The 26694-nt window shown below is 39.8% G+C and overlaps 1 protein-coding gene across 1 annotated transcript in view; it reads left to right on the top strand.

The window, feature by feature from the left end:
- The window catches only part of LOC311051093 (uncharacterized protein), a gene marked incomplete at its 5' end in the record, with an annotated part of 64831 nt that extends 45008 nt beyond the window's left edge, over window positions 1–19823 (top strand). The window contains 13 exons of the mRNA XM_084065486.1: window positions 1925–2452; window positions 2617–2786; window positions 3372–3607; window positions 3889–3944; window positions 8402–8464; window positions 11546–11611; window positions 12883–13404; window positions 13534–13682; window positions 13766–13819; window positions 13985–14205; window positions 14351–14474; window positions 14628–14725; window positions 17377–19823. Of these exons, the coding sequence (XP_083921612.1) occupies window positions 1925–2452; window positions 2617–2786; window positions 3372–3607; window positions 3889–3944; window positions 8402–8464; window positions 11546–11611; window positions 12883–13404; window positions 13534–13682; window positions 13766–13819; window positions 13985–14205; window positions 14351–14474; window positions 14628–14725; window positions 17377–17497 (2408 nt within the window). The 3' untranslated portion in view covers window positions 17498–19823. The remainder of the gene's footprint in view (window positions 1–1924; window positions 2453–2616; window positions 2787–3371; window positions 3608–3888; window positions 3945–8401; window positions 8465–11545; window positions 11612–12882; window positions 13405–13533; window positions 13683–13765; window positions 13820–13984; window positions 14206–14350; window positions 14475–14627; window positions 14726–17376) is intronic.
- Window positions 19824–26694: the final 6871 nt, after the last annotated feature.

Raw genomic sequence — 26694 nt, 5'->3', positions numbered from 1 at the left:
GTAAACACCTCAATTGGAATAGAATATTCCATTCTGATCTGAATGAATTTTCATTCGGGTTTGAATTGGTATAAACTAGGGATGTCCGATATTATCGGCCTCCCGATATTATCGGCCGATATTAGCATAAAAATTGATATCGGGAAAATATCGGTATCGGTTTTTGAAAAAAAAACATTTTTTTTTTTTTTTTTTGCTTTATAAATAAGTTACAGGAGTTCTTACTGTATATGGTGTGTGTGATATGAAATTTGAGCTTACCCTAATCACAATAATCCCCGCATATATCGGTATCGGTTGATATCGGTATCGGTAATTAAGAGTTGGACAATATCGGTATATCGGTTATCGGTAAAAAAGCCAATATCGGACAACCCTAGTATAAACCAAATATAATTTTACCATACGGAATTGACCATATAAACACTTTATTCCGAATGCTCCTCTCTGTTTGGAATACATGCATTCTTTTGCACATGTCTGTGCTTAGTAGTGCTGTCAGAATTGGCCGAAAATGTCGTCCAATTTCGATTTTTTATTTTTAATATAAAATATCATATTCAGTAATACTTTAATTCAAAGACTGCATAAGTCTATTTATGTCTCTGTAGGCGTCGGCCACGGTTGGTCCTGAATAGCGCTCGTTCCTGCGGGATAAAATTACTGATTAATAGCGTCATTTAATAAGCTTTTAATGTAATGGTTAAGCCCAGACTTGTCCAGGAGAACGCTGCCTGGCAGGAGTCGTGCGTTGCTTCCCGGCCTGCCTACGACCGACAAACCTCCACCGCGGAGGCACAAGGGGGCTATTGCCTCCTCCCCATGCCCACCAGGAGAAGCTCTGGTGGGCTCTGGTGACCAGGAGCCAAGTGGCCCCTGGTCCATGCCCAGGCGTAGGCGGGAACCACGTTGCGCATGTCAAAAGTTACATTCCTAATGAATGCTTTGGGTCATGTAAAGGAGGAATACTTTTATTCAGGTTCCATGTAAACAGTTGCGAATGAATCTCTGTTCGGAATGAGCGAAACTGTGCACACACACTTTTCGCCACCAGGAGGTCGATTTGGGCAAAACACATGTTTTGACATTACTCCTACAGATCTTTTCCAAACATCATGCAAAACCCTTTAACATTTCCCTATTATAGCGCCACCAGGCCAAAACAAATTGTTTGATATTACTCCTACAGATTTTGTCCAAACATCACGCAAATCGGTACACATTACCTCTATAGTCATGTGATCAAGACGTATCTGTCCGATTCTTCATATTTCATCAACATTGCTGGCCCACAATAACCTACCTGACCTGACGGAGACCTATACTTTTTCTAGTTTAACACTGTTACTGAACAAACACTCTATAGTAATGATTACCATCACAATATAGATCTATTTAACACTGTTACTGAACAAACACTCTATAGCAATGATTACTATCACAATATAGAGCTATTTAACAGTGTTACTGAACAAACACTCTATAGCAATGATTACTATCACAATATAGAGCTATTTAACACTGTTACTGAACAAACACTCTATAGCAATGATTACTATCACAATATAGAGCTATTTAACACTGTTACTGAACAAACACTCTATAGCAATGATTACTATCACAATTTAGAGCTATTTAACTCTGTTACTGAACAAACACACTATAGTAATGATTACTATCACAATATAGAGCTATTTAACACCGTTACTGAACAAACACTCTATAGCAATGATTACTATTACAATTTAGAGCTATTTAACACTGTTACTGAACAAACACTCTATAGCAATGATTACTATTACAATTTAGAGCTATTTAACACTGTTACTGAACAAACACTCTATAGCAATGATTACTATTACAATTTAGAGCTATTTAACACTGTTACTGAACAAACACTACCATTTCATGTCCACCATTACAGCGGATCAGATGGACTTTTCCAGTACTTCACCAAAACCACGACCATGGAAACGAATCAGTAAAAGATGGAGGGAACAGTTACAGAAGCTTGCCAACATTGATGACTGTAAATTTATTAAAGTTGGGAGTTTTGTGTTTGGGAATAACTCTGAATTCCTTATCGGAACGGGGAGTAATGGAACTTACGTCTTCTTGGGGTTAAGAAATGATGGCACTGAAGTTGCAGTGAAGAGAATGACAAAAATAAACTTCCAAGCGCTGAAGAATGAGAAATACTTTTTACGTCTTCTTTCAAAGCTTGATGATCCTTCAATTGTACAATATGTTGACTATGCAGAGGATGAGAACTTTTGTTACCTTGCTCTTCAGTTATGTGAATACACCCTGGAAGAATACATCACTAAACACAACCCTTCTGAAATGGAGAGGAAAGACCTTGCACATCAAGTTCTCAAGAGCTTAATAGTTCTTCATGGTCAGAATCCTCTAATTCTCCACAGGGATATCAAGCCCCAGAATATCTTTATTGGTAAGCTACTACTACATACAAAACACTACTACTACTACTACTACTACTAATAATAATAATAATACATGAATAAATCAAGCAAATATCAGAAATGTATGCAACTCAAGCTGAAATAGCTTTGCTCAATCTATAACTCTTATTACCCTACCTAATTTTCCTTACAGATAGTGAAGGCAAGGCAAGATTGGCAGATTTTGGAATAAGCCGAGAATTAAAAGAAGGAAAAACGACTAAATACACGAGCCCTGCAGGAACGTCAAGCTGGATGGCAAAGGAGACTTTGGTTAAACGTGGTCACGGTCCTGTACCTTATACAAGAAGCAGTGACATCCAGGTTATTTATTCTGCATGAGTATTTAATGAATGAGAACAACATAAATATGTTCTTACATACTTTATGTTCATTCTTAACCCATTAAAACCAGGAGTGTGTGTCTGTGTGTGTGTGTGGCGGGGGGGGGGGGCAACATAAGTTTATCAGAAAAATGTTTCATTCAACATTTTTGAAAAATCTTGAAAGTGCAATCTTCTATTCTGGGAGGTCCTTGGCACACAACATTTTCAGATGGGGGTCCCGGGCATGTGTGTATGCGCGTGTGCGTGCGTACGTACGTATGTATACACACATACACGTGGCTAAGACTTTAGTGATGGATGAACATGGTTGTATCCTTCATAATGGTTAATGGTTAATGGTGCATTTATATAGCGCTTCTATCCAAAGCGCTTTACATTGATTGTGCCATTAACCCATTCACACACACATTCATACACCGATGGCAGAGGAAACCATGCAAGGCACCAACCTGCTTCATAAAAGAAGCAGTGATATCCAGGTTCTTTATTTTATTCTGTGTGAGAACAATTTAATTAATGACAACAAAACATGTATGTAATCATTTTTATGCTCATTCTTAAGGTTGCTGGAATGTTGATATATTACATCCTGTCTGGAGGAGACCATCCTTTTGGGGATGACTGTAGCTGTGAAGTCAACATTCGTGATGGAAGGTACAGTCTGGATCGTGTCCAGGATGAGGTCGCTAAGGATCTCATTAAGAAGATGATCAATGCAGACCCGAAGAAAAGACCAACAGTGGAGGATTGCTTGGATCATCCCCTCTGGTTGGATCAACCCTTTCTGTCAAACCAGAGGTACGAAACAGTCAAACATTTTCTCTTCCCCATATTATTCATTCATTCACTAAAATCTAAACATTATTTCAGCTGTTAACAGTGTTGTAAGTGATCAAACTAACTCTTATCTAATCGTTTTCTTAACTTCTGTATAAACCTACATTGGTGTAATTATACAACATACAACATGCTATGCGTTTTTATACTTCATTATGTGTTTTTTTGTGTTCTTTTTTTCTGTTTTTTTCTGATTTGATGTATTGTTGCTTTTCTTTCTGTTCTGCTTTTTACCTGTGCAGCACTTTCGTTGTGCATGCTGGAGAAGGTCGGCTTGATCCTCATCTGACTAAAGGATGTGAGTATCTGTCAATATTGACATTTTTTACATCACCATGGTAACATGCTGCATGCAACAGATCAACACATACTACCATCTACTGAACAATTCATTTTCTTTGGATTACTGAGCTCGGTGCGCAGTACAGTTAACAGCCACTAGGGGAGAGAGTTACCTCTGTCAGCTTGCTGAGCTGTGGATCAAAGACATTTCATTGTGTTTTTGTACCCATGTCTTCCTACAAGCAGACATTGATTGAAGGCTATTTGTTGTAGCCTAAGAAATGAAACAAATAATAACGGGCTATCATTTTCTTCTCTCTCAAGACCACTTCACTGTTCATCATTACATATACAACACTTGATCATTCATCTAAGTGAGTTTAATAACAGGATTACATTTTGTACAAGGCAGGGGTGTTAAACCTGTTTCGGGGTGAGGTCCACATTGCATGAAAGGTGACTTGATGAGGCCCGCAACCAGTTGAACAGACGTGCATGTACACGTTCACAGCTATCACTTGGCTTAGTTTTTTAGCCTGTTGTCTCAGTCACTGCTATATCTTTACAAATGTTGTTTATTATTAAGAAGAATAGATACTTTAATTATTGACTTTCATTATTGGTTATTAGGCTACAGGAGATATGATACTTTATGAGGTGAAACATACGATACAATTGAAAAATATTTTTTTTACCTTTTTTACATGATTGATTGATTGAATATTTTATTAGGCAAAAATGTAAAACAGCACAGTTACATTTAAAATACTTTGTCTAAAAGGTCTGTTCATAAAAGTCCTTGCGGTCTTTTTTCCAACAAGGTCCTTGATATTCAATTCATAGACATATATAGTGGCACCACAGTTCAAATATCAATACAAAAAAAACCTGATAAAGATAACATTATGTACAACAGAAAATATATAGGGGGAAAAATAAAATAAAAAACTATATGTACAAGAACAGGGGGGGGGGGTCTTCTGTCTAACGGGAAAATAGTACTACCTCCTTTCTTGGCCTCCTGAAAGGTGAATTTTAAAAGAGCCCAGCGAACTGCACTTTTTGAGGGAAGGGGTCGTCGTTGAACCACCTATTTGAGGAAGTTATCAGTTATCAGTTATCGATGTAAAGGCCATGTGATGCTCTACATGGCCTTTACATCGTGGATGGCCGCCTTAAACATGATAGAAGACTTCAGCTTTGTCCCGTCCGCTTTGGGTGCCAGAAGTCACTATGATGTGTGCTTTCTCGTGACCGGTGGTCTTGAGCGAGACGGTGCGTTCACTGTTCTGGCACCCACCATGTCAAACCAGAATAATAAACGTAATAAACCGTCCTCCTTCGGAGGACGCTCCGCCATGAGGTGGGGCTTTGATGCGAGGCGGCGGGATGAGGAGGAGGAGACGGCAGAGGAGACAGCGCCGCGAGGCGGGGCTTTGTTGCGACGCCGACGCGGACCTGTCTTTTGTTGTTCCCCCCCACATAGCAACCAGGAAGCTACGCTATACCCCCCTATACACCTATATACCTCTCTCCAAAAGCAGATCTACAAGCTCATGAGCTTGTAGATCTGCTATTTTTGTCTTAAGTCCTCCTCAAAAATGGGATGCTAGTGGTTAATGTAAAAAAATATCATATAACACAAAGATTTGGCGGCCCCCCTGTAGTAACTCTGAGGACCCCTAGGGGTCTCGGACCCCCTGTTGAAGACCCCATGACTAGTGACATAAGGTAAATTTCTCACCTTGAAAACAATTAAATGCAGACATATATGCTATGTGTCTGAATGGGAAAACCTTATTTATTTATTTTTGCTTTTAGTCAAAATAAGAAAATAATTTTTCATTAAGATAAGATTTTTTGTTAAAAAAGATAACCATTTTTAAAAATAATAAATTCAATAACTGATCTCAATATGGACCCATAATTTGCCATTATCACGCAGTGACAGCCATGACAGCAATGGTACAAATAAAAAACATTAAATAGACTACAGAAGTATTCTTTTACAAATTCTTCTTCTTTTTGTAATGACTTTAGGCCTTTCGTTGTATAGTTAGGGCATCAATATTATAGCCATATCATGATATTAGACTGGATATCGTCTGTGATTGTGGATATTGTACTATTATGATATGGCATAAGTGTTCTTTTCCTGGTTTAATCTAATTGGTACTCAAATTCTAGTTAGTTGTTTAGTTCTTAGATAGAAAATCGGTATCGGTAAAACCGGTATCGGCAGGTCAGACTTTTAAAAAATCGGTAATCGGTATCGGCCAAGGATTTTTCAATCGGTGCATCTTTAACCGGCACCGAGAATTCCCGGTCAAAAAACTCGTACTGTGGGAACCAACACACGGGCATCGATCAAGAGGACGTCCCACACCTACCTACGTGGATGTACAAAGGAAAGATGCTGGTGCAGAAAGCACAAAGGAGCTGGCCAGATGTATGGAGAACCGATGACTTCTCCAGAGCGCTGCTCCGCACATTTCACCACTGCTAGTTTGAACGTCAAATCAAATTTCCTTTTTTTCTTCCCTCTTAACTGCCAGAGTTAAACATCATCTATATCTTGCCAGCGATTCCGAGCGTTTTCACTAACTTTTGAAAATCCATAGAATATATTTCTTCACAAAGATCCACCCGCTGATCGCTTTAAAAGACGTAGCCGAGTCTCGAAGAAACAGAGAAAAAATGTTTTGCCGTTGTGGGCAGTTCAATGTGGCTTGTTTTCGCCAACAAGCAACAGAAAGCGGAGATTTTTTTTTCTTCTAAATCCTTTAACATTAGATCGGACGGGCTGGGTTTGTTGTGATCACATTATTTCCGGGTCTACTGTTCTCCAGAAGTCATAGGATCACTCATAGGTTGTCAGTCAATGGCAGTCAATGAGTTGACATTGTCATCCCTCTTCTGTCCAGTATTCTCCTCATTCTCCTCCATGTTGCCTTCACAATCCACCTGAGTTACCCATGCGTTGTGAGCTTGTAGATTTGCTATTTCCGGCGCACGACGCCATCATGCAACAAAATATAAATTAGGCTGAATAAACTACAAATAATCGCCCGTCGTTTATTTGAACGAGGCATTTAATTCGCTAAATGGTGTCAGACCCCCGGCGGGTATTAGGTAGCCGGCGTTCACACCATGTCAATGAGTTTAGGAAACCAGTTTAGGTATGACACAGGATTTACAATTGAACAATTTTCCTGGATGTATTTGAATGTTAGCCTGATTCCAGACGAATCTGCCTTTGCAAAATTGAATCGCACTTTAGCCCTCGGCAGATTAGGTCTGGCCCCCCTCAATAGAGATTTAATTTCTCTCCCTCCGAAGTCGTGAAGGACCAGTATCCAAATGTGGGCGGGCTCATCACCTTATTTGGAGCAATGACGTACAAGGAAGCACTGCTCTGATTGGTTCGTACAAGGAAGCACTGCTCTGATTGGTTTGTACAAGGAAGCACTGCTCTGATTCGTTTAGGTCTAACCAATAGAGTCCGTTTGGATGTTTTTGTAACCGCCCCTTCTATCGTTGATAGGGACCAGACTAATATCCACGCAGTGTGTCGTGTGATATTGTCTGGCCACGCGAGGCTATTTGAATGTATGTTCCCCAATTCTTCTGTCTACACATACATCATGTCCTAGTATGAGCGAATAGGGGAAGGGAATCAACGTCACATGATGCCTTTGTTTGGCCCGGCAAAAACTCTGATATGTCTCAAAGAATATGATTATTGGCAGAATCGCTGAACTTTTAGAGTATTTGGCATTCCTGTTTTCATTTTTCACAAGATCAGTGGTTGTTGCAATGACCTGCACTACAATACTTCACCATATGTTGAACTACGACAAAATTAACCCATACAATGTAACAACGTGTACGTTCCTTAGTGCAATTCCATTGGTGAAAGCTGTTGTTTCACCTGAAAAGGAATGGCGAATTCGGCCACGCCTCGAGGAAAGAGCTCTGCATAATGCATAAATAAAACCATTATGTCATCTAAAGCTCTGCTGTCAAACTGTATGAGCCTCACATCACCAGCTCTCTGTGATTGATTTAATACTTTATTAACATGTTTATTAACAGTACAGGTTATAGTACAGTCATGTTTATTAACAGTACAGGTTATAGTACAGTCATGTTTATTAACAGTACAGGTATAGTACAGTCATGTTTATTAACAGTACAGGTTATAGTACAGTCATGTTTATTAACAGTACAGGTTATAGTACAGTCATGTTTATTAACAGTACAGGTATAGTACAGTCAAAGGTTACACAAAAAGCCTCAGCTTTGTTTGCTTTCCTTTGTACTCAATTCATCAGTAATACTTATAATAAATACAAAACATAATGGAATAAAGCTAAGTAGAATCATAAGATTTATTTACATCTATAATGATAACAATGTGAAGGTCAACATTATAGTGTCTCCACACCAACCAATCACTGTCTCACATTTCAGCTTTGACAGGAACTGTGACAGGAGGTATGGCAAAACTAGGAGCTGCGGTAGGACTTGCTGCAAGTAAGTGTGTGTGTGTGTGTGTGTGTGTGTGTGTGTGTGTCATTTGATTTTCCTATGTGTCTCATCTGTTTAAGAAAGTAGGTAGCTGATATATTGCACGTTTACCTTAGCCCTAGGTATACTCTTAGGTGCTTGTTTTAGAAGAGAATGCACTTAGCTCTTTTACTGCCATGGACGTGTTAACGTGTCCGTTGCATTGTATTTGGGAAATGTTCTGTATCTTGCCTGTGTTTTACTATGTATTTTTGGCAAAACATGCTTTTTCGCTTTGCGCGTCCTGTCGGTCGACCACAGAGGTTTGTGAAATTATAGGAGGATTCTATGAGACCCCTGTGTGTGTAATGAGGGGATCATCGTGCGGATCACCTGCGTTCACGGAAAATATTCCATGATTTTTCAAAGGTAGATACAACACTAGTTTTCGCTGCCACTGGGGTGACGCTATTACAATTTTACTCTGGCAGTTAAAGAGTTGGGACTACGACATCACAGGCAACACAGATATCGTTACAGTGTCAACACTATAACCAGAACTGGACCTCTCCGTTCTAATGACAGACTGGAGGTGGGGTTTGTAGGATAACTGCTTTGAATTGCTATTATTGTTTACACACAACAGCAACCAAGGAGTATTTATTTATTTATTTATCATTATTGTTTACACACTACAGTAATCAAGGGGTATTTAAAGACGCACTGAAGTGACATTTTCGGTCATTTTATTTTGAAGGTTCAGCCTGAAACGTCGGCTCAACGACTCTAAACCAATCAGAAGGTCCCATCCCTTCAGGCTATGGGACGTTGGATCTCAATCACTTCAGCCGTGCGCAACACGGCTAGTGTTTGTTTACAAGTGAGAGAGAGATGGCCAGTGAAGCACGTTTGCTACTACCTGGCTTATTTCTAACCTATAATGTTTTCAGATACATATTTTAGTGTGCAGATGAAGTTTAAAATGAGTAATACACTCATCTTCAATGAGATTCAAAACGGAGTATCTCTGTAATTAAAATCAGCTGTGTTTGAAGAACGTGCAGCTATGGGAATCAAACAGGTGCATGTAATCAAGATTCATTTATATTCATGAAGGCTGCGTTATGTCATCACGCAGCACGTTTTCCTTTACAGGAAGTAATTAAGATTGGCTTTTTAGGTACTTTAGATGTAAAAATACACAAAAATGTTTTTTTTTTTTTTTTTTTGGCATCTATTGTTTGGTATGCCCATATGATGACCACGGATATGCTCTAAAAGTGTGAAAAACATATTTTTCATTTCACTACACCTTTTAATTATTAGGGCCCGAGCACTGCACAGTAGTGCAAAGCCCTATTTAAACTGCAATGATTTTTATTATTCCGCTTCTTCCCGAAAATGAATCGGGAAAATGAAGGCTTACACATACTCAACAAGTTATGCAACCGTGCACACACATCACAAGTGGTGAAAAATTACGTTTTAAAAAAAGCCCCCTACAAAAGTTCGTGCTTCAAGCCCGACAACACAGTTTCACCTACATGCATGCAAATTGGTACACACCTGTATCATGTTCCGACTTACAAAAAACTCTCTTGGAGCCATGACCAAAACCAAACAAAGTCGGCCATTTTGAATTTATAGGGGCGCTTTTGTGCATTTCATGCAATTTTCACGTGTTGTACTTTAACAAACTCCTCCTAGGCGGATTGTGGGATCCGCCTCAAATTCGCTCAGCATACACAAAAGACCTTAACAATGAAATTGTATCAAATGCTTGAGTTTTCGTAAAACGGCGTGACCGTAGCGAAGTGTCAAACTTCAATGCCAAACAGGAAGTGAAAATAGCCGATTTACAATTCCTATTGGCTGGGTTTAAACAAACATAACTACAGTTCCCAGCATCGAAAACACTTAGACGGCCAACAGGGACAGGCTGAAATTGCTTAAGCCCCTTCCCCTTTGTGTTCCTATAGGCTGGGCATTAAACAGCCATAAATCCAGTTCCCCGCATGCTAAACTTTTGAAACTTGCTAGGTGCACTTAGACGGCCAATAGGGACAGGCTGAAATGTCTTAAACCCCACCCCCTCTGTGTTCCTATTGGCTGGGCTTTAAACAGCCATAACTCCGGTTCCCAGCATCGAAAACCTACAAACTTCCTAGGTACGCTTTGACGGCCAATAGGGACAGGCTGAAATTGCTTAAGCCCTGCCCCCTCTGTGTTCCTATTGGCTGGGCTTTAAACAGCCATTACTCCACTTCCCAGCATCAAAAATCTACAGAACTTGCAAGGCACACTTAGACGGCCACTAGGGACAGGCTGTAATTGCTTAAGCTATGTAGTCTAACGTTTCAGCTGATTACCATACAGACTTGTATCGTGGACAGAGCTGCAAAGGCCCGTTCATCGCTGCTTGCAGCTTTAATTATTATTCTGATTCTTTCCGATTATGAATTGCGTTTTTGAGGGGCAATACGTACTCCAAAAGTTATGCAACTTTGCACACACTTCACTTGTGGCGACAAATTACATATTTAAATCGTCTCAAAAAGGGGTGTGGCCTAATGGCTCAATAGCGCCCCTACAAAAGTTTGTGCTTCAAGCCCCACAATACGGCTTCACCTACATGCAAGCAAATCGGAACACAACTATATATCATGTCCCAACCTACAAGAAAGTGTCTTGGAGCCATGACCTAAACAAACAGGAAGTCGGCCATTTTGAATTTATGGTGGGGTTTGGTGTATTTCAGGCCATTTTCACGGGTTGTACTTTAACAAACTTCTAGGCGGAAAAGCACTGCTGTCAAACTGTAAAAACTGAGCCTCACATCACTGTTTGATTGATTGATTGAATACTTTATTAACATGTTTATTAACAGTACAGGTATAGTACAGTCAAAGGTTATACTAGAAGCATAACACAAAAAGCCTCAGGGACTTTGTTTGCTTTCCTTTGAACTCAATTCTTCAGTAATACTTATAATAAATACAGAAGTAGAATCATAAGATATATTTACATCTATAATGATAACAATGTGAAGGTCAACATTATAGTGTCTCCACACCAACCAATCACTGTCTCACATTTCTGTTTTGACAGGAACTGTGATAGGAGCTGTGACAGGAGGTGTGGCAAGACTAGGAGCTGCACTAGGACTTGCTGCAAGTAAGTGTTTGTGTGTGTGTCATTTGATTTTCCTATGTGTCTCATCTTGTTAAGAAAGTAGGTAGCTGGGGGCACGGTGGCGCAGTCGGTAGCGCTGTGGCCTCACAGCTAGAAGGTCCTGGGTTTGATTTCCGCCGGGGACGCTGTGGGCGCTGGGGGTGTGTCTTCTCCTCCACGTCATCAGCGCCCATACCCTAGGTGGGGCTGGTGAAAGGGCCTTTCTGTGTGGAGTTTGCATGTTCTCCCCGTGTCTCCTAGGGTAGTTAATACCCTCACAAAAACATGTAGTAATCCCGGTCGCTATACTGCCTCCCCCATGACAGCCAGGGCACCTGATGGAGGGGAAAGGAACTGGTTGGAATAACGTGTTCCTTCCACACGCTACGTCCAACAAGGGAAACTCCCCCTCCCTTGTCAGGTGACAAGAAGGTCAGTTGGCTCTCATGCATTGAAGGAAGCATGAGCTCGGCCCTGGCCTCCCCAGGCTGTGGGGGACTGGTGTAGGGCTGGTGTAGCGCCTAGGATCACTTAAGAAATTGGCACCGGGTGAAAAAAAATGGGTTACAAAAATCAAACTGTAAAAAATCCAGCTTACTGTGGACATGGGTGCTTGTACTTTTCTTTTTAAAAAAAAAAAATAGTTTTTGAAATATTTAACTTTAAACACCCCAAAAAGTCAATGGGAACGTCAATTGGCAAGGCTTTGGCTGGTCAGTGGTGCTGCAAAGTAACTAAGTATATTTACTGAAGTACTATGCAAGTGCTTACAATGCACAGTTTAATTTTGAGGTCCTTTTACTTTACTTTCCATTTTTGTTACTTCTACTCCACTACAATTACAGCATATGTGATGCGTTATGAGCTTGTAGATCTGCTATTTTCTGAAAATGTAAGTACTTTTACTTTGGTACTCAAAGTATATTTTGATGCTAAAACGTGTGTGTATTTCAAGCTCCAAAACTACCACCGCCACACACACACCCCCCATACTCCACCGCCCCCCCCACCACCCACACCACATGACATACCCCTCTCTCTGTCATACTTTGACTATTCGGAAAAAGATGATCTACAATGTGATGCGTTGTGAGCATGTAGATCTGCTGTTTTGGAAAAAGCTTGACAGTCTTTTGAAAGTGTGAGTACAGCCCTAGCCAATCAGACATCTACGTCATCGGCCCTAGCCAATCACAAATTGGAGCTCAACTGAGCTCAATGTTTTAAAACTTGTGTGTGTGTGTGTGTGTGTGTGTGTGTGTGTGTGTGTGCAGGGCGTAGCAGGGATCAGAAGGATGGCACCACTTCACCAAAACCACGAAAATGGAACCCAGCCAGTGGAAGATGGAGGCAACAGTATAAGAAGCTTGCAAACATTGATGACAGGGAAGTTATCAGAGTTGGCCGTTTTTTGTTCGGGAAACACAGGAAATTCCTCATCGGAACGGGGAATAATGGAACTGTGGTATTCTTGGGGTTAACAGATGATGGCACTGAAGTCGCAGTGAAGAGAATGGGTATATTCAACTATGAAGAATTGAAGTATGATGAAGGATCTGACCAGCTTGTCAATCCTTCGATTGTACAATATGTTGATCGGGAAAAAGATGAGTTATTTGGTTACCTTGTTCTTCAGTTATGTGAATACAACCTGGAAACATGCATCAATGAACACAACCTTTCTGAAATGCAGAGGAAACCACTTGCAAAGCAGGTTCTTCAGAGCTTAAGTGTTCTTCATTGTCAGAATCCTCCAATTCTCCATCGGGATATCAAGCCCCAGAATGTCTTGATTGGTAAGATACAAACACAAAAGAAAACATTAAACTACAAACAATAAACAACATTTGCTGGGTTTTTTTGTTTGTTTGTTTTTCCCAGTCTAAAACCATGTATTATATGGATCTACACAATGTGCCTTGCAGATACTGATGGAAAAGCAAGATTAGCAGATTTTGGAATAATCCAACCACCAGAAAGAAGAACACACACCACAGGAGAGGGGGCAGGAAAGCAATGCTGGATGGCTAAGGAGACGGTGATTGGAGATAAGGATAAAACAAACCCTGATAAGGTTGTTATTTATTCTACATGTGTATTTAATTAATGAGACAAATTAGATAAAATGTTCTTACATACTTTATGTTAATTCTTAAGGGGCCTGAGACTCCGGTGATGGATGACACATATACAAGAAGCAGTGACATCCAGGTTGTTATTTATTCTACATGAGTATTTAATGAATGAAAACAACATAAATATGATCTTACATACTTCATGTTCATTCTTAATGTGGTTGAGACTTCAGTGATGAATGAACATGGTTGTATCCCTTATAAAAGAAGCAGTGATATCCAGATTGTTTTCATTCTTAAGGTGGCTGGGATGCTGATATATTACATCCTGTCTGGAGGACACCATCCTTTTGCCCAAAGCTTTAGATGTGAAAGCAACATTTATGAGGGAATCTACAACCTGGATCTTGTTCGGGATGAGGATGCTAAGCATCTCATTGAGTGGATGATCAATGCAGATCCAGAGAAAAGACCTACAGTGGAGAAATGCTTGGCTCATCCCTTCTTCTGGTCAAACCAAAGGTACGATAGAAACAGTCAAACATTTTCCATGTCCTTATTATTCATAATTCAGTGATATCTAAACATTATTTCATCTCATATTAAGTTTGATCCAGTGGTTAGGTTAGTTCTAGCCTAATGTTTTCAGTCTTTATTTATGTTCCAGGAGAGTAGAGTACTTGATAAGGATTGAAAATGAAGAGGAAGTAGTAAGCTGTCCAGATGATGACCTCATCAGAGCATTAGACCAGTATGCTGAGCAGGGACAGTTCAACTCATGGAAACACAAGGTGACTTTATTACTGATAGTGTGAGAAAAAAATATAAGTTATTTCTATACTTTATTTCTCTTTAGATACGTTTTAATGCCTTGGATTAACTTTGTGCATGAAATATGCTATACACATAAGTCTATTTGATGTTTAAGTGTTATGTTTTTCCAGTTCCCATCTGAGTTGGTCCAGAAGATGGATGGACTGAAGTCCTACCCTGAGAACTCATTTGGACTGCTGCACTTCATGCACGACCTCCATGAGCACCAGTAAGTTGCATCCTATATTAAGATTGCCTAGAGCAGGGTAGGCAACCTTAGGCACGGTGCCAACATTGGCACAGCCTGGGGAGGGTGATCACTGGCATAAGTGTGAGAGAAAGGATTTTTATTTTAGAATAGAATATATAAAACAAATGTAGTCAATTAAATGAAGTCCCCTTACATCTGTATACCAATTACATCCTGCACATAATTCTACATTCCTTCAAACTCTGAACTGTGGCAAACTTGCGATGCAATACCAAGGATTTGACAGTGATGTCACTACTATGCGACACGGAAGTAGAACTGCATAAAGATACCAAGGATTTGTCAGTGATATGACATCACTAACGAGTCCTTGGACATATATGTAACTAGATGAACGTGTGCGAGGTACACGTTCTTCAGCCAGTGTTGCCAGATGTTGTGAGAGAAATAAGCAACCAGGTCTATGAAAACAAGCCCAAAAGAAGATAACTAGGCCAAGAGCACTTTACCTAGACATGGGATATTATATATTTGAAAATTGCCGATCTACAAGCTCACAACGCTTCGCGACCCATAGTGAGCTTGTAGATCTGCTATTTACAAAAAATTCTTGAGGGGGAAAAAGTGCAAAATGTGGAATATTTGTGACACATATTTGGTAGGGGCTCCCTGGCACAAATTATAATTTCAGATGGGGGACTGTGGAAAAATACATGAACATGTTTGAGAACCACTGGTTTAAACAACAATCAAAACATTTGGAAACCAGCCCAAATATCAACTACATTTTAGAAAGAAGCCGCTTATAATAAGCAGACATGGCAACACTGGCATGCTGTTTGAATGTTGTTGTTGGAGATCACACCCACATAGAACCTCCCCTGCCACAAGGAGGGGCAGTGCACCAAAGCATTATGGTCATTGTAGTAATGCAGCGTTCCAGTCAAACCCTAGTCAAACACACAGATTTCATTATTTTTCTTCCCATAGGGTGCACATTTTAAATTGTGCTACTGTTATCTACTACAAATACTATTACCATTGAGCAGGGTTGGGAGGGTTACTCTTAAAAAGGAATCCCCTACAGTTACAAGTTACTTGCTAAAAAATGTAGTCAGTAACTTAATCCCGATTACTCCATTTGAAAAGTAACTACTAGTTACTTTCAGTTACTTTTGGATTACTTTTAAGCAAAACTCTATTTAATTAGATAATACAAGTTTTACCATTGATAGACAAAAATGTTGAGCCTATGAAATTAAGATAAGGACAACAGAAATATGGTTACGGTAATTTAGTTGTTTGACCCCTCTGAACAGTTCAATTATTGTAGAGTCATTGTGTCAACTATTAACAGATCATAAGAAAATGCATCTTGACCTACAGTACCATTTTGATTGTTTGACAACCAACACTAGCTCATTTTAAATAACACAACCGTCCCCATGGGATCTAAACTCCATCCATGTGTGGTCAAAGTGGCAAATAAAATCTCTTTTTGACATTCCTGGCTGACATGGCATGAGTTTAAAACATTGACTAGACAGTAAAGACTCAAAGAACTCAGCTCTATACAATTATATTTATACCGTAGGCTACTCTTTAAATAGAAATCCTCATTTTATTTGACCTTTACAAAAAATAAATAAATCCTAATAAAATGCTATCCTTTAATAAAAAGACACTAAATGCCTTTAGTTTAGGGTTAGGGTTACAGCCTTTTACAGCCTCTGTTCCCTTCCCTAAGGCTATACATAGGCTAGATAAAATAAATAAAATTACAGGCACAGACTATATTCCCTAAGGCTATACATAGACTAGATAAAATAAACAGAATATACCAAGTTACTATCAGAACCTAGTAACAATCAGAACCAAAGAAAGACACTTTAATAGATTATAGTCCCTTTAACCAAACCATCTGATCAGTTTAAGGTTAAGATTAAAGGCTTTTATGCAGGAACATCACTGCAAAGAGGACTAAAAAGAGACCCACGATGTCTGCAGTGTTGCCTAGTCTGATTATTATAAGCCACTTTGGGCAAATTTTTCTGAAGTTGCTTGTAAATAATGGTAGAACGGTTGTGAGCTTGTAGATCGTCTATTTTCAAATAGCCAACATTTATAAATATGCACATTGTTTAATGGACGACATATATAGCTTTGAAGTGATCATGTGGCCTTTTATAGTCTCTTCTTTTGGGCTTGTTTTCATAGACCTGTTTGCTTATTTCTCTCGCAAAGTCTGGCAACACCGCTGTTGACGCAGCAGCCTCCAGTCTCACTGTGAGGATTTTACACAGAGAGACGCGCTGCGCTCAACTCCAATCCATTGCTGTCTGTGCGAAGTGTGCGCTCTTGCAGGTGGTTGTTTGGTGTTATAATAATGTATAACTTGTTTGTAAAATTAATGAGGGGAAGGGGAGAATGTAATCCTCATGTAACGCCCGTTACAACACTCCCGTTACTGTAATCCAGATTACACATTTTAAAATGTACTTTAAGACGTTACCGTTAAGTTTTTTTTTTTACTCTGATTACGTAACGGCGTTACATGTAATCCGTTTCTTCCCAACCCTGCCATTGAGTGATTGTGTGTGTGTGTGTGTGTGTGTGTGTGTGTGTATGTGTGTGTGTGTGTGTGTGTGTGTGTGTGTGTGTGTTCACAGTGCTGAGGATGCAGCTCACATTGACCTGGTGGAGATGTTTCCTGGTCTGGTTGGAGACAAGTTTGCCCAAGAACAAGACTGGAACTCCAGTACTCAAAGAGAAGATGTCAGTTCTGTATAATTGTGAAAGTCTTTTGTGAAAGACACCATTATTTTTTTTTTCTTTAGAGTAGCCAATTATTTTGTTACCCCTTCTTTTCCCCAATTTAGTCGTTATGCCAATTAACTCCTCTCCACACACATGTCTGTGTTGTCACTGCTGTCCTATCCTACTGACTCACCTGCCAATGAGGAGCCCCCACCAGGAGGAGTAGAGCCTTCGTCCTACTCCTCCGGCCAAACACTCCCCGCTGACATATGCTGCCCCCCCCCCCAGCCTGTAGGAGTATGTGCAATGACCGATATCACCCTCCTCCTCCTCCTCCTCCCCGTCCGGCTTCCCTCCCCTGAACACGGGCCATGTGTGTTCGTGTAGACGCTCGACAAAGCCGAATGCCGAAAGACACCTTTCAGTTATAAGACTGAGGGCACTCTGTATGAATTTAGATTTGTGGTAGATTGGACATGATTTCATGATTCAATGCAACGGCCCCTCCCGCACATTTTGAAAGCCAACCATAGACAATGATTTATCCTTGTCGGACTGGGAATGTGCATGGCAAGGTTTCACGCCAGTCCAGCACATGTCCGAGGTCAGTCGTATATGGGCGAGCGGACAGACGGATGGACAGAAGCAAAAACATAATCTATGCCTCCTGGCCTTTCAACCTGCTGGGGATAATTACTGTAAAATATTGCTTTTATGTCAGGATGTGCCTCCCTGTTGTGTTCTTTATTTTCTACTGACATTTTGTGTTTCCTGGTCCATTTGTTGTAATAAGATTGTACTTATTACAGCTATACAGCTATGTTCCTTTTATTTTGTAGAAATTATCTAGAGCCCTATTTTAATGGCGGAACTTTGAGCCAACAACCAGGTTCCGCCTGCTGTAACAGTCCTGTCTAAGTGGCGGAGAGCAGAGGCCACACAGAATGCTTTTCTAGAGTTTAAACCAAATGTCCTTTCACAACCAATATCCAATGTCCTTTCACAGCGAAAGCATGTAAGCTTAAAATCTACGGGAGCAGCATTTCAGTTTCTTCTGCACACCAAAGCATGAAATCATGATCCAAACACAGTGCAACGTAACGTAACGTCTGAATCAGGTCAGAATCACTGTAGCCTAATGTCTCATGCCTCAGCGCGACACTTGATACACAACAAAATAAATATAAAGGGCTTATGTATGTAATATAGTATCCCACCGGAGTAGCTCCCTCTGCAGCTGGTCAACCCAAAAACTGTATATAAACATTAAAAAATATATATATATATATATATATATATATATTTTTTTTTACATTGACATTATGGAATATATTTTTACATTGATATTATGGAATTTGTCTTTACATTCATATTATAGATTTGTGTAGACTAGCCACTTTTAATCTGGCATCCTATAGCAGGGGTCGGCAATAGGCGGGCCGCGGGCCGAAATTGGCCCCCCAGAAATAATATCTGGCCCGTGAGATAATTTTGAGAATTTAATTTTTTTTTTTAGAACAATATTTTTAGATTTTTTTTTGGGGGGAGGGATTTTATTTTTATACAGTATCAGACCGATAGTCTCACATATAGGCCGCTATTATATCTATTATATCCAAATACAGAAAGATACAGTATGAATGATTTACTGAAAAGTGTTATAAAAAAAAAAAAATGAATGTTAAAATAATTATAAATACTTATTTCATAGAACCTGAACCCACTTTTGAAATCATGCACTCATAAACACGATGCATTTTAAAGGATTTATAACATTTTATAGCTAGATTAGAGGAAAATGGAGAAGAAAAAAAAAATCACCAGAAAAATCGCCTGTGCTGATATTTAAACCGGAAAAAATGTTGATTTATATTGGTCAAACAGAACCGAATTAGACCCAAATTAGACCGAGTTAGACCCGAAAAATGTTCGGGTCGCACATGCATGTTCGCGGGGAGGCCCGGCCCGCGATGGAATGTCTGGGAGTGATATTGGCCCTAGGCTTATCTCAATTGCCTACCCCTGTCCTATAGTGTGTATAGTTTCAATGATGATTCAATTATTGATGTTTGGATATTATACTGTTACTGATGATAGGTTCTTGGTTTACCTATGATCCTAGATTACTATTTCTATGCATTTCATGTATTATCTTATGTTAACCTGCTTACTGTAAATCACTGGATTAAGTGTGTCTGATAAAAGCCTACATTGTAAATTGTAACATGAATTTTTACATTGATATTATGGGATAGTGATTGATTGATTGAATCACTTTTATATAGAAAGACATGGAAACAGTACATGGAAGTATAGTTAACAATACAAGGTCTACTAAACTGGATCGCTCATAAAAGCACATTGTCTTTGTTTTAATTTGTTAAAATGAGATCCCACGCACTCACATCATGATGACATTTAAGATAACAGACAGATATAAAAACTACTATACATAACGTCATACAATCAGCTTACATGTTACTGCTATGAAAAACAAGACATATGTACAGTGTGTGTGTGTATATATATGTGTGTGTATGTATGTATGTATGTATGTATGTATGTATGTATGTATGTATGTATGTATATGTATATGTATATATATATATATATATACATATATACATATATATATATATATATATATATACATATATACATATATATATATATATATATATATATATATATATATATATATACATATATATATATATATATATATATATATATATATATATATATATATATATATATATACATATATACATATATATATATATATACATATATACATATATATATACATATATACATATATATATATATATATACATATATATATATATATATATATATATATATATATATATATATATATATATATATATATATATATATATATATATATATATATATATAGTATCCGCCTGAATACCAGCACACACTCAAATAGAGTACTGAAGTACTATTATGAATACCTAGTTTGTAAGTCCATTCGGCCCCCTTTGTTTTATGCAATTAATGATTAGCAGCCTCTAGTGATGGCAAATGAAGCTTTAATGAACCACTGAACCTTGTTTCACTTGGGCCACTGTCACTTAATGTAGAGAGCAAGTGCAGTGACCCGGGATCGAACTTAAGACCCCCCTATCTATCAACCCGGTGTGGAGCGGGCCATGCCAAGAGAGCAAGTTACAGCAAGCTATACTCTGTAGTCCCTGCAATATCTTTGCGGCAGCCGATCTGTGGAAACTGAAACCAGTTCGAGGAAATGAACCAGTTGCTCCTTCGGACATAATTTGTCACGTGATCTTTTCCAAACCGAAGCAAGCTTCGCACTAGAGGTGGCCAGTGTTCTGGAAAAGTGGGCCCGCACTGACTAGATCTGGGAGATTATGTATTTTTTGTGTGTGGGTACCTGGGCACTCTGGGGTCTGTGGTCCTAATGAGAGTGCGTAAGCATGATCACATAACACCGGTCCTATTCTCACTGCACTGGCTCCCCGTTTCAGCTAGGATCGACTACAAGGTCCTGCTGATCACCCACAACTGCATAAATAGACATGCCCCTCCCTACCTACAGGAATTAATTAAGCCCCCACAGAATTCCACCCGCACCCTCAGATGTACGAGCAGATTCCTCCTCGATGTCCCTGGTACAAATCTACGTTGGCTACTATGGGTGACCGGGCCTTCTGCTCGGCAGCGCCGCCCTGTTGAACAGCCTTCCTATTGACCTGAGAGCACCACAGACCCTGGACTCTTTTAAAATAGGCCTGAAAACGTTTTTGTTTCAGAGGGCATTTTCATGTTGAATTGTTGTTTAGTCACATCTGTTTTTAAACCCTGCTTTTTAACTTTATATCATTGATGATGTTTTACCATGTGGCACTTTGAGATTCCTTGTGAATGAAAAGTGCATTACAAATAAAATGTATTATTATTATTATTATCACAACTAGGAAAATGTGAGTTCTTTAGCCTTTGCAGAGAACAACTAGAGATCCAGTGGCAAAAAGAGTGGGCAGAAGAGAAAAGGGCAGGCTGTATTTTACTGTACAGCCATCTATTAAAAAAGGAGTGTACTGTGAACTCTTTTTATTTATTTTTATTTAACCTTTATTTAACCAGTAAAATCACATTGAGACCATAGTCTCTTTTACGAGTGTGCACTGGCCAAGAGAAGAGGCAAATACATGTTACCCAGTAACAACAAATACATGACATGACAAAGACAAACATATGACATCCGTAATACCAAAAACCTACTACCAAGGGAGGCTCAGAGAGAGTCTAAAAAGCACCAAATACAGACTATTAAAAGGTTAATAACAACAACAAAAAAACTAAGATCACAGCATTTGCTACTCGTCAAAGCAGGAGCAATGGCTGCAGAGTGTGCCCATGACAATCCTCTTAAAACTCACTAGAGGGATCAGAGAAGCCAATTTTAATCTGGTCTGTAGATCGTTCCACGACCAAGGCCCAAAAAACGCAAGTTTTTTTTTTCCCTGCCTCAGATTTAATATTGGGTACGACGTAACGCATCCAGGCATTTGATCTGAGGTTAAGTGAATTTTGGACAAGTTCAAATTTTGAACAAATGTACAAAGGGGAATTTCCAAGAATGGCTTTATATATAAAAGTGTACCAATGTAGCAACCTGCGAGATGCTAAGGAGGACCACCCTACTAAGGAATACATAATACAATGATGTGTCCTATAGGTGGAGCTGGTAATGAACCTCAATGCAGCATGATAAAGGGGATCAAGTCTGCCCAATGTTGAGGGACAGGCGAATCGATACACAATGTCGCCGTAGTCGAGTAAACAGGCCAGTGACCAGCCTTTTCCGTGAGGCGGAAGAAAAACAGGACTTCATTCTATAAATAAGCTGTGAATTTTAACTTCTTAGCCAGTGCTTCAATGTGGTGATTAAAGTTTAGCTTATTATCCAACCAAATTCTCAGATATTTATAAAGCACCACCCATTCGATGGTTACTCCATCCAAAGTGGTGATGTTTGGGGGGATAATGACAGTACTATTTGGAGATTTGGGACAAATAGCTTAGATTGACTACAAATATTATTGACATACAAAATAAAAAGCAATGGACCAAGAATGGAGCCTTGGGGGACTCCTTTCTCAAGGGTGATGGAATCAGAAATGGTATCGCCAAATTTGACACACTGTGTGCGGCCAAATAAATAGTGTTTGAACCATCCGAGCACATTGTGACAAAAAACAGCTTTAGAAAGGACCTTGAGCAATACGTGAGGATCCACGGTATCGAAGGCCTTACTCAAGTCAATAAATAAGGCCGCACAAAAAGATTTATTACCCAAGGCTGCCCTGATGTCATCGATAACATTAAGGCATGCCGTTACAGTACTATGTTTTGCTCTAAAACCTGACTGCATGGGGTTTAAAATAGAATATGAATCAAGAAAAACCTTTACCTGATTTGATACTTGGCCTTCTAAGATCTTTGCCAAGGTGGAGAGGTTAGAGATGGGCCTATAGTTGTTTACATCACAAGGATCGCCAGCCTTGAGAAGAGGGGAAACATTTGCTTGTTTCCACTCTTCAGGTAAACTTTGAGTGGATTAGCCGGGGCTGTTAGTGACCCGATCGTTCACTTTGTGATACAAGCGCCAAATTTTCCACAAAGTTTCTTCTGGACCTACTTTTTCACAAAAGCCCGTTAGCCAAGCAAAAAAAACAATATGGCTGCCATTTTCCAAAATGGCTGCCGGCGAAAGACATGCTATGTGGTTTTTGACCTGGATTGTGATTGGATAATCCAATTTGGATTATTTTGGCATCAGAATATAGTTTTGACTCCCCCCCACCCCCTCCCCCCGTTAGCCACGCAAAAAAAAACAATATGGCAGCCATTTTCCAAAATGGCTGCCGGCGAAATATGATTTATGTGTTTTTTTACCTGGATTGTGATTGGATAATCCAAATGTTTTCTGAGGGTGTACTGTAAAAAGGTTGCGCAGAATGCGCACCACTGGACTAACGGGACACAGGTGGAGAAATAAAACTAATCACAAGGTAACGAGACAAGACAGGAAACGTTACGACAAAATAAAACAAACACAACAGTAAAGTAAAAACTAAGTAACCACTTAAAACAGGACAAACTAACACATTACAAAACAGTACTGTACTGTTATTGTACAGCACTGTACTTTAATCTACTGTACTGTTCTGTTATTCATAGCACTGTACAGTACTGTTCTGTATATTGCTATTGTACAGCACAGTACTGTGCTGTACTGTATTGTTATTGAACAGCACTGTACTGTACTGTATTGTTGTTGGTTACCAGTTCACGATTTAGTGAAGAATCTAGACCCTGAAAAATCCATTGGCATCTTTTTCTTTCACGCTTTCACTGGATGTGAGGTCGTGTCAGCCTTTTGTGGGAAAAGGCAAAAAGACAGAAACCCGGTAAGTGTGGCCTAAAGTGTCTTCCAGAAGCTCAGTCAATACCCACCAGTAACAGTGCATGACAAGAACAGCACTGGTGATGGGGTTGATGATGCAAGATTTTACCTGTTTGCTTGGAAGCAGAGGTCCTATGATGCCATTCCACTTACAAGGGCATCTCTTGCACATCAGGTGAAGCATGCCACTTATCAAGTTGCCCGTGTCTGAAGCCAGGCAACTGTATGTCAAATGCATACAGAGAGCCCTGCCAGCTGGGAATGGCGATCAAAATCCAATCGCAATCCAGGTCAAAATACACATAAAATGTCTTTCCCCAGCAGCCATTTTGGAAAGTGGCAGCCATATTGTTTTTTTTTTTGCGTGGCTAACGGGGGGAGGGGGCGGGGAGGAGTCAAAACTATATTCTGATGCCAAAATAATCCAAATTGGATAATCCAATCACAATCCAGGTCAAAATACACATAAAATGCCTTTTGCCTGAAGCCATTTTGGAAAATGGCAGCCATATTGCCATATTGTTGTTTTCTTTCGCATAGCTAACGGGGGGAGGGTGCGGGGGGAGTCAAAACTATATGTTGATACCAAAATAATCAAAATCCAATCACAATCCAGGTCAAAATACACATACAAGTAAGACGCGCGAACGCTGGAAGCGAACGCAGCTCGAAAATATTGTGTATTTACGGACTGTGTGTGTGTGTGTGTGTGTGTGTGTGTTTTGACTGTAGCTGCACTCTGGCGCACTCTGTCGGTTGCACACAGGCAGTGCAGGCAGTGCACACATACTGCACACACACACACACAGACAGAGACACAAGCCGAGCAGAGTTTCATAGTAGGCTCCACTTGGGCGGAGGCGCCGCGCCTCCTTCCGCGTTCGCAAAAATGTCTTTCGCCAGCAGCCATTTTGAAAAATGGCAGCCATATTGTTTTTTTTTTTGCGTGGCTAACAGGCTTTTGTGCAAAAGCAGGTCCTAGGCCAAATTTGGCGCTTGTATCACAAAGTGAAAGATTGTAACATAAAAATGGACTTAAGGGCCCTGGCTAGATAGGGAGATGTTGAACATATCGGTAACAGGTTGGGCAATGACAGCCGATGATAATTTTAAGAAAAAAAAAGAAGGGTGAAGGGAAGACATTGTTTTAACCAGGCTGAGACTCTGGGACACTGTGCTCTAGCCAGATGCTTGAATATCATAGACAGGGACGCACTGGGTAAAAAAATCTGCCTGGGATTTTATGATGGAGACGCCTTTCAATAGCCTTTTGCTGATACTAAGTGACAAATGGTGACAGTGATTTTAGGTCTAATCATATTTGTGGAAAAAAAGAATATCTAATCATGTTGTAGATCTTGACACCTGCCCCATCGGTTTGTACTGGAGGCTATGAGCATCTCACCACTGTACCGAATCAAAACAAGACCAGCCTGTGTGACATTCATACTATATTGCCAACAACTGCTAACTTCTGTTCCAAAATGTGAATTACGTGTAACAGGGAGACCTGTCTCCATTCAGGGTTCTGTGTCCACGCCCCAATTACTCAGGTGTAAGTAGTCACTGATTACTCCATCCTCTATAAAGGTCCTATGTTCCTCAGGCGCCATCCTCTCTATGCCTCAGTGTTGAAGGTGAGGATCAAAGGCCAAGTGGCTGTCTGCAGGCCAGGGCCTCCAGACCCTTACTGGCTACAATGGCTAGACAAAGGTTATGAAGAACGCAGCAGGCCATGATACAACAGGATCCTCTGAAAAGTGCAAAAGCTCTGTATGGCAAAATGAAGGACAACCATAAGTTGCTGTGTATACAGCAATCAACATTATAACACAACAGTGATGGTTATGTTAGAATTATCTTGGTTATGAGTCCAGAAGGGCTATTATACTATTTGCATGTTCATACTATCCTACTGTCCAATCTTCACATTACTATTTATTGTACTAGTTATTATATTGTACTAATTATTATCCCCTTGCCTAAGAAGAACCACATATTTGTAACCTCATCGCTCTGATGGACACGAAATACATAATCCCAGGCCCATGAAATTCATAGGCAGTCATAGTAGCCAATTGGAATGGAATCTGCTAAAACGGAGTGATATACTGATGCAGGACCATAGGCTTTATATTGTCGCTGTCCGTTGGAGACTTTGTATGTCCAAAACTGTTCTGTTTTAAATGTATTATTTAAAAGCAATTTAAAAAAAGTGAAAATAGCCAATCTACAATCTATATTATTAATACTTAAGAAATACTACATTTGAAATTGTGAAAAATTAACTAAAGTCATGTAAAAAAATGTAACTTAGATATCATGTTATGTAGACGGATGTCAGGTCATTGATGTAGATCTGGCATCCTATAGTGTGTATAGTTTATATAGTTATAGTTATATAGTTATAGATATATAGGGTGTACCAAAAAAAAAGGGGGGGGCGTCAACATGTGTGACTTGGTAGCGCCGGCCATTGTTGGGGCCGGAGGGTTGGGGTCGGAGGGCATAGATATAGAAACCTAGATAACTCATTGGCCTCTGCAGTTCATTGTAGCGACTGGTATCTCAATACAAGGCTCTTCCGCAGGGCTGTTTGACTACTGACCAATCACATCGCGTTAACTACCGGCCAATCACAGCGCGTCTAACTGAATAGTTGCTGCGCGGCTGCCTCTTAAGAAACCCACCTGCCTCTGATTGGCCTACCGAACGCCTCCCCTTCTGTGACGCACACGGAAGTTTCCAGCTTGCCCTGCTGAAGCGGAAG

The sequence above is a fragment of the Gymnoscopelus microlampas genome, assembly GCF_963454915.1.
Source record: "Gymnoscopelus microlampas genome assembly, chromosome: 8".
NCBI lineage: Eukaryota > Metazoa > Chordata > Actinopteri > Myctophiformes > Myctophidae > Gymnoscopelus > Gymnoscopelus microlampas.
This window is presented reverse-complemented; position numbering and strand designations above follow the sequence as displayed.